At 41.3% G+C, this 15,387-nt stretch overlaps 1 protein-coding gene across 1 annotated transcript; it reads right to left on the bottom strand.

The window, feature by feature from the left end:
* Positions 1–3,183: 3,183 nt before the first annotated feature.
* On the bottom strand, positions 3,184–14,258 carry AQP11 (aquaporin 11; the record flags this gene model as incomplete). Its single annotated transcript, XM_084200981.1, has 4 exons — positions 14,130–14,258; positions 13,386–14,028; positions 9,162–9,278; positions 3,184–3,236 (listed from the first exon to the last, which is right to left on the bottom strand). The coding sequence occupies exons 2-4, from the start codon at positions 13,978–13,980 to the stop codon at positions 3,184–3,186; spliced, it is 765 nt and encodes a 254-aa protein (XP_084057107.1). The 5' UTR covers positions 13,981–14,028; positions 14,130–14,258.
* Between the last annotated feature and the right edge of the window lie 1,129 nt (positions 14,259–15,387).

Here is a 15,387-nt window from a genome sequence, read left to right as displayed (position 1 = left end):
TGTTCCTCTCTTCCCCCAGTATTGAAACGAAAGTCTGGACCAAACTTCCTCCATTTTCTTTTGCTTTGAAGTTGACCTGTCATATTTTAGGGAGGGGGTGGTGGTGAGGTATTGCTGTGTTGGTATACGAGCAGTTTACTGGCCCTATACTCTGCTTACATGTTAGGATGTGATTTGGTTCCAAGGTACGTGCTAATAATACCCACTCTCTATTGAATATTCATTAGGAATGCCAGTCAAATTAGGGATGTCTTAACAGTGCTGTGAAACACTCATGTAGCTGAATAAATGAGGTATTCGGTATGTTATGCATCAAGACATTCTACAGGAATGTCTCTACCAGCCCCTCTGTATACCTATAAACATATTCATGTGAGTGTGTGCATGTTATTGTTAGGTATTCAGAGTTACAAAGGAGGATACAGAGTTGATTTTTGCACTGGTGTTGGGAGAATGTTGGCATGGTGACATTTTGAGACCGGTAAAACTCTTATTGGCACCAAAATAGAGGCATAAGGCTCATTGAATTCTATGTCAGCATCCACTGTTGAAGCAGACTGGTGGGGGTTTTTTAGTGTGTGAAAATCTCAGTTGGAATGTGGTGTGTCCGTTGTTTTCCATGTTAAATGGCAGCCTGTTATGTACCCTGGCAGATGGGCTGTTCACAGTTCCTCTCAGGACTCTCACTATATCCAGAAAGAGAATTTGTGTTGTACTAATGTGGATCTCCAGGAGCATCTTGTAATGCTTTCCTGTCAAATCAATGGAGCGAGATTAATTGAGGTGAGGTGGAAACAAACCTGGATGAATGCTGAAGGTAGCATTGAGAAGTGTCTTGTGTGGATTGACAAGTTTTATTTTCAATAAAACTTTGTATTTAGGCTGTGTGTAAGTGTTCTGGACTTCATAAGCATTTGTTAGCTCAAATGTAAAATACTCCTTTTTGCCTGCACTACCAAAACCAGTTAAATTCTTCAGTTTCTATCTTAGGTTTATTTTTCATTATTTCTGCTACTTTTGTTGTTTTTCTTTTGTATTTATTTAGTCAAGGCTTGTCTAATTCCTAGTGATTTAAAAAAAAATTATATTTTAGTGCCTGTAAATACAGCAACTACTTGTTAATAACCCAGATTTGTACCAATTTCTTTTAAACTATATGTTGTACCAAAATAAACAAGGCAGACAAGGAGAAGTCAGATCTGATTTGACCTCTTCACTTTATGGACTTTGCTTTTGCAGGCCATCAAAAATGATGTGGAAGTAGGGCCTCTAATCTAACAAATTCTAGCTGCCTGTAGGTTTGGATATCTCTTTTTCTCTTTTCTTTGTCTATTTTTATGCTCCTGGAGGTTTAATTTTGAGACCTTTATCCTGTGGGCTCCATAGCTTCAGAGGAGACATCAAATCATTCAGATTTTGAAAGACTTGTTTCCATAAGATATGAGGTGAAAAAGTTATTAGGTATGGATTGCTTTAAAAGGAGGTAAAAGAGATAAAAAGTGTAAAGCAAGAAAGGGAAGGTAGAAACCCCCAAAAGGATCTCTTTTAGAAGCAGAACAAGGTATAAAAATATGTATTTTTCTCAGAGGATGACATCTTTTCAGGCTCAGTGTGCTGGTGTATGGTCCTTGCTATGGAGAGTTTTAACAAGGACGATTTTCCATTGGTAGATCTATTCACACTACAATTGAAGAGCTGCTGAATGATAACCCAGCAGTTCTAGTTCTCTTCAGCATATTAGCAGGCTAATTGTTTTTATTATTAATAACTGAATACAGGGTCATGGATAGGACTCTTGTATGTAAAGCACATTCATACAGTTGATTTAATTTTGCAATATAATCTTACAGATACCTTGGAAAAATAAAACAAGAAAAGATTTTATTGCAACAAGGAAGAAATTACATGGAAATATTTACTTCCCAAACTCTTGCAAAAAAGATAGCTGACAACAGTAGCTGTTAAAGACTTCATCAGTTTACTGTGAAAAACCCCCCATCTGATTTCCTTTTTCTTAAAATATGGTTTGTAAGGTGACTTGGATGATGAGGTGAGGGACATGATACTGAGATAATTGTAGAATTTGTTAACCATCTTTCCTTTCAAACCAAGTAACCATAAAAAGAAAAACTGAATTTACTCCTAAATTTGAGAAATATATTTTGGCATGTTTAAAAATTAGGCTGCAGCCAGAAGAAGAAACCTTGTGCTAGAAACAGAGCTTCAGAGGGTAGTACCCATCAGTGGTGTTTGCTTCAGCTGAGGCTATAAAGGGCATGCTTGTGTATCCAGCTTTTCTGTAGTTTTTATCTCTGTTATTTATTCTCCTGCATTGCAGATTCATTTGTTTTTTTAAAGAAGTTGGTAAGAGCTCCATAAAATCAAGGACAAATTGAGTATTACATGATTCATCCCTATGGTACTGTGTCTATGTGAAGAGGCAGCAGTAATTGCTGATAAAAAGTCTAGGGTTTTGCCTAAAATATCATTTGATGTGTGTGTCTACAGAATTTTATGGTATTTTATTACTGCTTTTTCCAACCAAGGTAAACATTCAACAGTCTCCAATGTGACAGGATGTGACAGCCTTCCTGGAAGGAAGTGAGGGGCTACTTCCCTGCACTCAGGTATTAAAATTATCATTATTAAAGGAATGTTGGTCATCCAGGCTTTAATTTTGGTGTAGTGTGCCTCTAGAACAGAGCTGTGGAGACTCTTCTAGGGAGTAGTGTAGCTTTTCCTCTCAGAGGTATATGGCAAGTAGGAATATGATGATGCCTGTATAAGAAATCCTCAGCTCCCTTTTTGCAGGTGCCTTCAATGGGAAGAAATCCAACAAGATCAAACCTTGAAAGGACGGGGGTATTTCTCTAAAATTAGTTTTGCATGCTAATAAAGTTCAGCAAATGGCACTTATGGCTAAAGTGACATATTTGGGTTTTAACAGTCCTTCACATTCATATGGCATAAGTGAAAATGGTGGCAGATATTCCCAAAATCCCAATACTCATTTACAAAATAATTAATTGAATACAAAGTGGTAAGTCAAATATTTCAAACATGAAATCTGAAAATACAGCATAAAGATGGCACGGAAGTCTGTCAACAGTTCTCTGAAAGGTTTGTCTGCCGACGTTGGAAATATTTTTTAACGTAGTGCTCCCAAATTTCGGATTTGATGTCTCAAGATTTCCGAGGAAAGATTTCATCCCATATAAAAACTACAAGTATTGTACCTGAAATGAGAGGTTACAGAAAGGACCTTTACTTAAATGCGTTTGAGAAGGACACACTACTGGTATGGGAAATAAACACCGAGTTCAAGTATTTGAGTCTCTAACACAATACAGCAGCACCTTTTGCAAAGGAAGCTTCAACAGGCCATGCAAGTGCTCCCTGTGAGATAATAATCTTGTTTTTCCTAGTGCAGTTAATGCTTTGATCTGTGTAAGCCAAGCCAAAGGCAGAGAGTTTGTCTGGGTGAATGCAACACAGGCACCTTTCTGTTCCTGGTCAGGGCTGCTTTCTTTGTGGCTGGATGTATAAATGACTGAACCAGCAGCTTAACCTCCATCCCTCACCTGAGATTGTTAGCTTTGCCTGTTTTGATAACCACATTGTTTTTTAGTGCTGCCAAGTGGGTATAGGATAGTGGGTGTTTTTTTGAAGATCATTCTGATTTAGGGTTTATTCTGAAGCTGAAAAAATATTAGTTAGAGATAGTACACAATTCTCATAAAGAAACTTCTATCTCAAGTTGGAAGCGACCCATAAGGATCACTGAGTTCAAAGGGCATTCAGCTACAGTTTATTTCCTGCAGTAAAAAATATCAGATTATTCTTTCTGAGACAAAGAGGATCCTGCTTGAGGGTGTTGCCCACACATAAGCTTGAATTTATGAAACTTCTCAGATCACAAAAAAAGCTTATTTAAAGGGATTCTGTTTAGTCAGTCTGCCACTCAGTGCAGGATTTTGCCTATGCTGGATGGGTCAGTGAGACTTTCTCTGGCTGAGTCCAAAAAACCTCCCTGCTGGAGACTAGCATTTCTCCAGGACCAATTTCAGTGTTGCTGCACCCTTCCTCCTGAATGTTTTCCTGGAGTCTAAGCTGAACTTCCCATGCCCAAATTTGTGGCCTTGCTGTTACTTGTTGCCAAAAAGAGTGGTTAATCTCTGTTACCCTTGTAACTTCTCTTGAAATAATGCTTGACTGTGCTTAAAACACGATTTCATCTTATTTTTGCAGCCTAAACAAGTCTGGTTCCCTCAGCCTTCCCCCTTAGATCAGGTACTCTAGGCCCTTCATTGTCTTTGTGGTCCTCCACTGCCTGGATCCTGTTTTTTGACACATTGCTCTTGATCTTGGGGACTCCAAAGCACCCATGTTCCAGATATCACCTCACAGGCATTGAGTAGAAGGAGGCAATAATCACACCAGCATACTCTGCATGGTATTGGCCACCAGCCAGGTGTCAACCCATTGATTGTGACAGTTTGAGGTCAGTGGTTTAGCCAATCTTTATTCCATCTAACAGTCTTTTGTGTGAGCGCACTTTGAACCAAGAACGCTGTGGGAGGTGGTCTCAAAAACCTTACTGAGGTGAAGGTACACTACATCCCTGCTCCTTCATCATTCCCAATGCATTCATCACAGAAGGCCACCAAGCTGGTCAAGCATGGATTGCCCTCACTAAATCTGTGCTGACTGTTCCTGCGTTTATCTTTGTGTTGTCCACATGGTTGGAAATAGATTGCAAGGCTAGATACTCCACCATCTTCCCACTGGCTGAAGTGATACCAACTAGCTTGTAGTTCCCTGGCTTCCCTCTCCTTCTTAAAAGCAGGCGTAGTATTAGCACATTTCCCATTGGCAGGAACCTCCTGCAACTGCTGCAGCTTCTCATAAATTAAGGACAATTCCAACATTGGCCAACGCTGCCTTCATTTCTAGGTGAATCCCACTAGAGTCAATGGATTCACAATCACATATGTTGTTCCCATTTATTGTTCCCTATTTTATTGCTTCCTTTCCAAAACCTTACTGATTTACACAGAGGTTTGGGAGCAAATTTTGCTTGGGAAGACTGAGTGGTACCTCTCAGCCTTTTCCATGCCACCCGTCACTAGGTTGTCTCCCCCATTCCACTGATGGACTTGCATTTTCTCTGAACTTTTTTTGGGATTAGTATATTTATAACTCTGCATGTCTTTTCTCTTAGTTCCAGTTGAGCTCTAACCTTCCTGGCTTTGTTTCCAAGTGTCTATGCAAAGTTCCTATACTCCTCCTTTGCTGCCTTTCCCAGTTTCAACTTCTTACATGTTCTCCTTTGTTGTAGGAAAGCTCTTTGTCTAGCCCGCAAGGAAAAGCTTTTTGTACAAATTCCCAGTCTAACACTATGTGACAGATTCCTTCTGCACATCTAAATCTACTACTGAGCTCTCATGAGCTTTTTCTAAAAATCACCTTTTCCCACTTATAGCAGTTTCCAAGGGAATTACTACTGACTTAGCAATTCCCTAAATAAGCAGACTTTTGTTTTGAAGTCCAAAGTCTGGACAGCTCTGCTATTTACCTTCCCAGTCTTCCTCTGCACCCTGAACTCTTGTGGGGACTACAACCCAAGTGGGGCCACATTCAGGACCCATTCTTCTCTGTAGGCAGGTCAAGTTCAGCATTACCACTCAGTGGCCCTTTAGGATTTGAATTACACATAATTACTGACAGTTTCTAGGAACTTCATGGATTGCATCCCCTCATTGCATAAGAGTTTTCGCTCTGTCAGATGATGTCTGTGGAGCTGAAAACTGGTGAGAACCAGGGTCTGGGAATAGGAGTAGTTTGTTTTCCAGTTCTTTGTTGAAAACCTCCTTTGCTTCCAAGCAAAGATACTGAACACTTCACTAGACACAGACTTGGAATTCTTGTTTCTTTGCTTAAGTGTTCTGAACTTGCTGGCAGCCTCAGAATAGCCTCTCCTCTGAGCAGAAAGGTCAAAGTCTCACCTGTTGCCTTCTCCCTTGCTTACCTCCTCCATTTACATCTACTGCTAAGTGACTGTTGTGGCACTTATTTTCTAAGGAATAGTATTAGTCTTTCTAGTAAAACAGATCTAAAGAAGGGGGCCTTCATTCTTGTTCTATAGTGTTAGAAATGTAGCAGGAGGCTAGGCCAGGCTGGATGGCTTTGAGCATCCTGGTCCAGTGGAAGGTGTCCCTGCCCCTAGCAGGGGAATTGGAACTGGGTGATTTTTAATATCCCTCACTCTACAATACAATTCTATGATATGCTAAGCTGGTACTTGTCCAGGAAAGAGCATTTCATTTTATCGACCTCATGATTATCTTGTCACCAACTCTTCCAATCGTAGCTCCCATCTCCCTGGTACTGAAAGAGCAGCATTAGCTCAGTCCCCATCATTACTGATGGTATAATCATGCCTGAACAACTAACATGAATTCCTTTGGCAGTAAAACAGAAACCATCTTTGTTCCACTGGTACTTACTGAGTCTGTCTTCACAGTGCAGAACTTTGGCCTGCCTGTGCTAAGTTATAAACACTTGCTGGCATCTATGTTTATTGCAGGAATCCAGAATTTAATGCTGCTGTAGAATCACCTTTACCAGAACATTGGTGAAGCCATTTTGAAAAACGAGTAATTAACTACAGTTTCAAGATTAAATTCCTGAAAGACCATAAACCACCAGTAGATTTGTTTATCCTAAAAGAAAACCTCCATTTCATCCTTGTCTTGTGAAAGTGATAATCAATCTTCTCTTCTTCCAAGTGTCCTTTCTAAGAACATTGTTTACGATGTGCTTACAGCCAGATCAGGATTCAGTTATATTCTGAATGCTCTCCATATCCTTGCCCTCATGGATTTTTGCCATAGCCATAAATGAGAATATATTGCACTTTCCACTGGCTATTTTAAGTTTCATGATATGTTAAGACCAAGGTACTACTGTGAGGTAGTTATTACAGCAAAACACAAAAAAACCCTTCTGAACGAATTTCCCAAAGTAAGAACAAAGTAATTTAACCATCTGAGAGGCTGATGCTGGAAGAAGACAGACATCAGATTAACATAACATTGGGACTCTGCCAGTTTCTAGGAAGTCTGAAACAGCATTTCTGCTGACAAATGGATTCTGAAAGTAATTTTTACAATTGAATTTAAAATATCCCTTCCCTCATCATCTACTTTCATGATTCTGTTTAGAGGTTCTTTCTACAAGAATTTATCATCATAACAGGTCATTTTCCTAGATGCCTCATTATTTTGTCCAATCGTGAAAGAAAAAATTCTATTCTATTTTCTTACTTTCAGAAAGTGTCAGAAAAATTCACTTCATGTTAAAATTCATAGATCTGCACTCCTGTATTCATCAATTCAGTTTTCAAATACAATAATCTTCTCTATACTTGTAACGCAGACACTGTATTTGTTTTGAACTCTTGATTTATAAGGTCTCTTAAATGTATCCATGAAACATCCTTATTCTGTAATGAGATATTTTTATCACAAATAGGTTACTCAGTCCTTCAGGTGATCCACAGACCTGAGATCTGTCACTAAATGTTGGCTACAATTGTGACACTGTACAAGAAGCGATGTGTCCTGAGTATTCACTTCTTTACAATTGCTCAGTCTGGAGGAGTTCCTTTCCCTCATAAATCAAGAGACAGCAATCAATGTATTTTGTTTGTATATTCTAGATGTTAACTAATGACAAACCACTGTTTATGAATTTTCCTAGAAAGGTAACATTGCTCCCTAATCACATTCTAAGCTCCTCAAGTCATGGGTCCATTTCTTAACAACTGTTGATATTCTTATGTCAAAAATCCTGGAGGTTTGCTGCAAAGTTGTTCTGCAGGACACATCTTGGCATGTAAGTAGGACATGGGGCTTCAGAATGCCTCCTGTTTCCTCATATCACTTGCCAAAAGATTAAATGTCATATACTTATAACCTGGAAGATCTTTAAATGGTTATGGGGTAGAAATCAGTTAATGAAAGCTAAAGCTGAGAAATATTATGTGGTCTGTCAGGACCCGAGCAATGCTGATCAGCTTTGCCTATGACATTTCATTAGTTACTCACTGAACAGTTATCAAGCTTACTCTTGTTCAGTCACCCTGTTTAGCGATCTAATTCAACAAGATTATATTAGAGTGAATTTTAGCTAGGTTTAAACTTCTGTCTTAATTTTCGGCTGACTGAGGGTCAAGGCAAGCAGAACATGCACAGACATGAACTCAAGAAAAGGAAGCTTTTGGTCATAACAGGATCCCTTTCCAGTGTTTCCTGTGTATATTTTACATCCTGTTCTGCCTTCATTACTGTTGTACCTTCTAATAGGATTAACAGTCATGAAAGAACTCAGGATTAGCAGACTGCTTCTTTATATACCCTAAGCAGAAAGCTCAAGATTTGTAGGGACCAACTGTAAACAAACAACAGCATGAAGTATCACATGGACCATTTTCATCTGCACACAGCTAGAAGTGAAAATCAATAGCTTCCAAATTAAAACCAGAATTTAAGTTAGGTAAAACCTAGTTGCTAACACTTCTTATTCTTAAACTAAGAGCAGACCGTGTCCAACAGTGACTAGGGAAAAAACACAGAATGAGAACTGCAAAGATTAGACACTATGGGAATAAAATATTTGATATCAAAAAAGTGGTAATTGAGAAAGCATATTTAAGGCACTTGTCCCAATACCTGTGGGTAGGTTTTTTCCTAAAATTTATCATCCCCATGTTTTTGTAAACTGTCACAAAACAAGAAAGACACTGTGTGGTAACCAGTATGTTTCTCTTTTTGAAATTAATCAGGCTGATATTTACTTTCAGGTAAGGACCACAGGATCTTTAAAGGTCCTTCCCAATCCAAATACTTCTATAATTCGCTAAACATTGCTGCAGGTACTCTACACAGAGCATTAAAAAAAATGTTAAAAATACACAGCCTGCATTTGCAAAACAAAACCACAATTCTGAATGATTTTAACACGTACAATATAATTTACTATTTTCTAGATTTATTTAATGCAAAAGTCAAACACTCTCAGATAAAGAGCACTTATTTCTTGATTTATGAACCATGTACTAAATAACACTTTCTCAAACACGTAAAGTATTAAGAACTTACCTAAGCATGGTGCTAGCCAATATACTAGTGAGTAACTCAAAAATTTGTCATAGAAACAATCTGCATGTAATGAAAATGCCAGTGCTGGGTTAAATATTGCTCCTGTGAGATTCCCACCTGCAATAAGATGTAAACAGCATGAAATCAAACCATATTTTAAATACTTACTTTAAATTCAAATGCACCATACTACAAGAAATCTACACCCTGCAATAAAATGAATTAGCAAAACAGTTTGAACAGGTAAAACTCTTCTGAAGTTATTCACCTGATGACTCAGTAAACAGTTTAACTGTTTTCTCAAAGGCTTTAAAACATATGAAGGGTAAGATATAACTTCCTTTATCTCTTTCTAGCAAACATTCTTTAAAGAGATAGGTCTGGCTAATGCTGAATGTTTCTATTGATAAAACTAGAAGCTATTTCTGTGTTGTATATGTATGATTTTAGAGGAGACAGAAATTACATAAGCCATTACATTACAGCCTGGTGTCACATGAAACACATATGCAAGATAAAAGAAAAAACTGTCAAGTAGTGTTCTTGCTAAGCTGACCTCTATACTTTCTTATAAGAATACTAATATTATTTAATCAATGTAGAGAATGTTAGGATTTTTACATGAACTGTTAGGATTTTTACATATGAACTGTGGGAAAACTCTACATGTTGTTCAAAGAAAACAGAAGCAAGTGCCACTCCACTGTCTTGTAGAAGGAAGCCAAGCATCTTTCCTTGCCTCTGATTTCAGATGTAAATGAAGTTGCCTAAACATTTTCTAAATAACAAGATCCAAACACGTTACTCTGGGGAGTACACTATAATTACACTGCAGATGAACCTGGAGCTAAGTGTGTTTAATTCTGACATATGTTGTTCCTCTCATTGCAATGCTGCAGAAAAAGCATTACTCATAGCTAAATTACCTGTATTCCTGTACTGTTAGCTACTAACCATCCCCTACCTGTTTTATCTATTAACCTATTACCATAAAATATTCTATAATTGCATCTGTATAATTCCTTACAGTTTACTCTTGACTTCTCCCCAAATAAGCTTGTATGAGCTTTGAACTTACCCTTTGTACAAATACCCTGCTGCTGTAATCCTCATTTGCTATGACTGTGCAATCATTTATCCAAAGTTTTAGTGAGGTCTTGGTCATTCTCTCCTTCTGTATTTCTCTTTCCATATTCTCCTTATTATTTCTTTCACTATTATTACACTTAAGTAAAATTTTAATCTTTTTTTGCCTACTCAGTTTTCTGTGGTTTTGCACTTTTCTCAAGAACAAGTCAGATTTACTGTGCAGTCTGTTTTTCTGCACATATTAGCAATGTCCACGGTTGCCAGGAAGCCCAGCTACAATAATTTACTTTGCTTTAATCTGTTTATGACTCCACTGCTTCTGCTGTTATATCCACAAACATACAGTTGAAAGCAGAATTTCACTCTCAGGATGGAGTTGATGAACATTAAGCATTAGACAGAATTTTAACTGCTGTATTTCTTCAATATTCATTACTAATAACTACTGGAATATCAACCATAGGTCAGGGACACCACTAAAATCTTACTTAAAATTATTCATTTAGCACCTCAGTCTGTGTACCAGAAAAGACAAATTATTTTATGGCAGAAGAAGTGTAATCTCTTTGATGGGGTGTGCATAAAAACTTTAAAAGGGCAAGTAATGCCACACAGTGCATGAGAAAGTATTCTTACCTTTTTGCCTTTATTAAAGGCCAAAATTAGGAAGAAGCTCAGAAGTAAAAATATGTAAGCCATTTCTATTTTGATCTGTTAGATTCAGAAAAATCTAACCAATTTCATATGATTCTGACCTAACTGTAATGCTGCCTGTAAATGAAAAAAAACCCACAAAGGGTGTGTTTTTTAACCCCTAAATAAGTACTTTTCCAAAGGAATTATACAGAAATATTCTTTACCATCTTGTATATGGTCTGCATTCTTAGCTAATGAGCTAAAGTAATATGTAAAGACATAATGTTCTTTTTTTTGTCTTTATTTAGTAGAAAAAGAGCGAAGCGGTATTGGAGATTCTATGTACAGTATGTACTACTATAAAAATTTGGTTTGTGTAGGATTAAATGAAAAACAAAATCCAAATATTTTTAAATATAAAAAAGTATAAGAAAAACAAAAAGGAACAGCTTGTGATTTTGAAAATACTGTATAACCTGGTGTTATTTGTTGGAGTAAGGTGCATGGCAGATCTATAAACAGTAAACTAAGAGGTGCAGAAGATTTCCTAAGAATGATCCAGACCAGCTAAAATTATGGATGTCTGTCTTCACAGCCTGCAGATGAGAACCCACTCTGCTGGAGGCCACTATTTTTGACGCCTGATTTGTAAGTGACTCTCCCTACGTGTGCAAGCAGCAGAGGTGGGACAGACATGGCTAGGGCTCTGCCCTGATATCCACAGGATATACGGGATATGTGCAGCAGGCATTGTCCATGGCCACTTACCAGGCTCCTCATTACCGCCCCAGCCACAACAGGATCTCAATCCCTGTATATTTTTATAGTAGACAAGCAGATTGTAGTTTTAAAAAACTGCAAAGAAAAATGTCCAGGTAGCACAGGGTGTTGTGCACACGATGCAAAAGAGGCCTGAGGTTTCCTAGAAGTATGTGCAGATCGATTGCACCGGGGAGTCCCAACAAGGCCAAGTTGATGGCACAGAAGGGCACTTGGTACACTCAGCCTGCACGTGGCACACTTGGCCTTCTCCTGCCAGGAAAAGATAGGAACCTGGCCAATGACACTGGGAGTGAATTCTTTGTATGAATTAGCTAAAACAAAGGCAGTGTGACATGTATTATTTTATATGACTGTTTGCTAAGCAGGAGAAGAATGTTAGCAATCAGGAATCCCAATTTCTATGCTTGTAGAAGAGGGAGGAGGATATTTGGCTACACTTCCCCCAGACAACTCAGAAATATATTTAATGTCCTCAAATGCACTGACACCCTGCTTCTGCTTTTAGAAAGTAGTTCAAATTGCTAAGTTAATTTTCAAAATTCCCCAACGATTTTCATCTTTTAGGTATTAGCTAATCTCAGCTAAAGATAATGAGTAAAGATTTTTACATTACTACATCTAAAAATGTGACTGTACACTGTTCTGGATGCTGTTATGTTAAATAGCATTAATACAGCTAAGCCTTTAGGACAAGGCATCAACGACATTCTGGATGTCTGCAGGTAAGAGAAGTGATCTCTCTCTCTCTCAAAGGGATTTGGTGATTCCCTGGATGACTTTTTCTGTGGTGGGGGCAGCAGCTACAGCAAGAGTTCTGTAATCATCTCTTTCACTTCTCCAAGCTACACAATCTCCTTGCCAGCAGGAAAAGGACTCCCAGCAGGGCAGTCCTCAAGTGGCCTAACAACTCTTGCCACTTCAGTGGGGACAAGAGGGACACATCACCAGTCAGAAGAAAGTTCAGACTGACTCCCCTCACCTCTCCCTTCCCATTGGTCCAGAGGGGATGCACAGGTGACAGCATCTCAGCTCTGGGAAGCACGAGGTGACAATCAGGTAACAAAAGGCTACATATATGGACACACATGGCATTACAGACAAGGGAGGCTCTAATAAAACAGGCACCTATTTTTTCCCTCTTTTTTTTGCATTTGGTCTCATAAGGTATTATTTCTGTGTGCATTCCACAAATAACCATTCCCACTTCTGATTTAAGGACGTAGTTAAATAAACTGCACTGATATGAATTATGCATTATTTAAATGCAGAGCTTCCATATTACCCACCAGTCTGTACCCTGCTGTTGCACAATCAGCACTTTCTCCTGATGCAGCCAGCGGTGCTCTCCCAATGTCACTTAGTAATCAGAGCACATAGTATGAAATCTCTCACGCTGTATAAATAGTTGGATTATGAAACAATCCTTCACTGAGATATTTTAACACTTAACCATATGTACTTGCAGACCTGACATCACTCTAACCACATAACTCATTTCATTCTTAACCCCATACCTGCCTGGAATGCAACCAGGCAAACTTTATATAAACACCAAATGAACTTTGCATGCATTGGATGATACAAAAAGAAATCCTCAAGTAAAGTCTAATTTAAGAAAGAGCATTCTGCATCTTAACACTTCTAAGAAAACAGTAAGAACCCCTTCTGTTACAAGTTTATTGCAGGAAGAGAAGAAGAAAAAGTAAAAAGACTAACCTGCATACACGAGCATGGTGATGAGAAGAGCAATTAAATGGACTCTGTATTTGGGATTAACGCTTTCTGCTTGCAGGACGGCCAGCTGGAAAACGACAGAAAAGAGCAGTTCTATGCAGAACGCCTGCATCTCTGTAGTCTGCATGGGGCTACTGCAGCCCTGTGAGAGTGCTCCGAGATGTGGCTCTGCCATCTCCAGACTCCAGATAAAGTGCATGAACACTCTGGCGAGCACTGCAGCCACGAACTGAGCGGCGATCTTGAGTCCCCCCATGCTGAGCGACGTCCCGCCGCCCCACATGGGCTGCAGGGTCCCGCAGGGATTGCAAGTGCTGCCGGCGAGGCTCAGGCCGTGCAGGACGGTGAAGCCGTAGGTGAGGGTGAGGGCGGTGTGCGGCTTCGGCTCCACGTTGCCGAGCAGGCTGAGCTCGTTCGTGCAGGCGCAAATCTGGAAGGTGCTGAACATCTCCACGAGGAAAGCGAAGAGGAGCGGGCGGGAGCGCAGCCGGCGCCGGGCCAGCCTCCGGCACAGCCCCACGGCCACCACGACGCCGGACATCAGCAGCAGGGAGCTCCCGACCCCACCGACAGCCATGCCGGAGCTTCACAGGCCGAGGGCTCGCGGAAGGTCCAGCCCCACCACCTGCGGGGAGAAAGAAAGCAGGAGAGGGAGGGAAAATGCCCCCGCTTTCCCTTGGAGGTAGGAACCAGCTTCTGCTGGCACCTGCCGGGAGCCTGACTCACCCTCCGCTCGGCGGAGCAAAGGGCAGGGGTGAGGGCAGGGGGATCCCGCTTCCTGCCAGGGCACGGGTTAGGACAGGGAAGCTCTCTCCGGGCGGAGGAAAAGCCCGGGGAGGGGAGCGGGGGCAAGGGGGCTCTGCTGCCCCCTCAGCCCCTCCGCCGCGGGACGGACCGGGCTCCCCTGTCCCCTCACCCTGCCGGAGGACAGGGAGCGGAGGGAGGGCCTCGGCTCCCGGCTGCGGGGGAACGGGAGGGGAGCCGATTTTCCCGGCGGGATCGTCGTTGCGGTGTGTCCGCGGCTGCGGGAGCGGCTCCAGCCCCGGCGCGGAGCCGGGCACGGGCTCGGCCGCGCCGCCCCCTCCGGCGGGCGCTGCGCACCGCGCATGCGGGCGGGCGGCGGGGGGAGCGGCCGGGCCGGGCGGGCAGGGGCTGCGCGGCGGGGCCGGCATCGGCACCGGCACCTGGCACGGCCCTGGCCCCGGCCCCGGCCGTCCGCGGGGATCACATCCCTCGCCCCGCGGTTCGCCCCGAGCTCGAGAGAGAGACGTGGGTTATTTATTTAGAGTTGCGCAAGCCTGCGTGCTCGGTGGTGTTCAGCAAAAGGAGCACGCCAACTATCAGAACTTTTTTTACTATTTGTATGTTGTAGCACACGCAGGAATTGCAGAGTCACAGAAACAATTAGGTTAGAAAAGACCTCTAACATGACACGAAATCCAGCCTGTGACCGAACACCACTATGTCAACAGACCGTGGCACTGAGTGCCACATCCAGTCTTTCCTTAAACACCTCCAAGGAACGGTGACTCCACCACCTCCCTGGGCAGCCCATTCCAATGTCTAATTACCCCTTCCGTGAAGAAATTCTTCCTAATGTCCAGCCTAAATTTCTCTTGTATACCCTCTCATCCTCTCCCTTGTTACCTGGAAGAAGAGACCGACCCCTACCTGGCTACAGCCTTCTTTCAGGGAGCTTCTTTCAGAGATAAGGTCCCCCCTGAACCTCCCCTTCTCCAGACTAAGCACCTCCCGCGCCCTCAGCCACTCCTCATCAGATTTCTTCACCGACTACAAGTTGCATACTTCTCTTATTAATTAGTACTCTATCTTCTATTGGTTAATGATTCATTTCTCATGCTAATTAGTCTGCATGCTCAGGGTTTATCTTTTTTGAGTCGGTGTGTTTCTTGGGTCAGGGGTGTGTGAGCTGGTGGTTGGGATCTCACCCTGCCAGAATTACCTTTTACCCAGTTGGAGCTGA

The sequence above is a fragment of the Fringilla coelebs genome, assembly GCF_963513975.1.
Source record: "Fringilla coelebs genome assembly, chromosome: 2".
Taxonomy (NCBI): Eukaryota; Metazoa; Chordata; class Aves; order Passeriformes; family Fringillidae; genus Fringilla; species Fringilla coelebs.
This window is presented reverse-complemented; position numbering and strand designations above follow the sequence as displayed.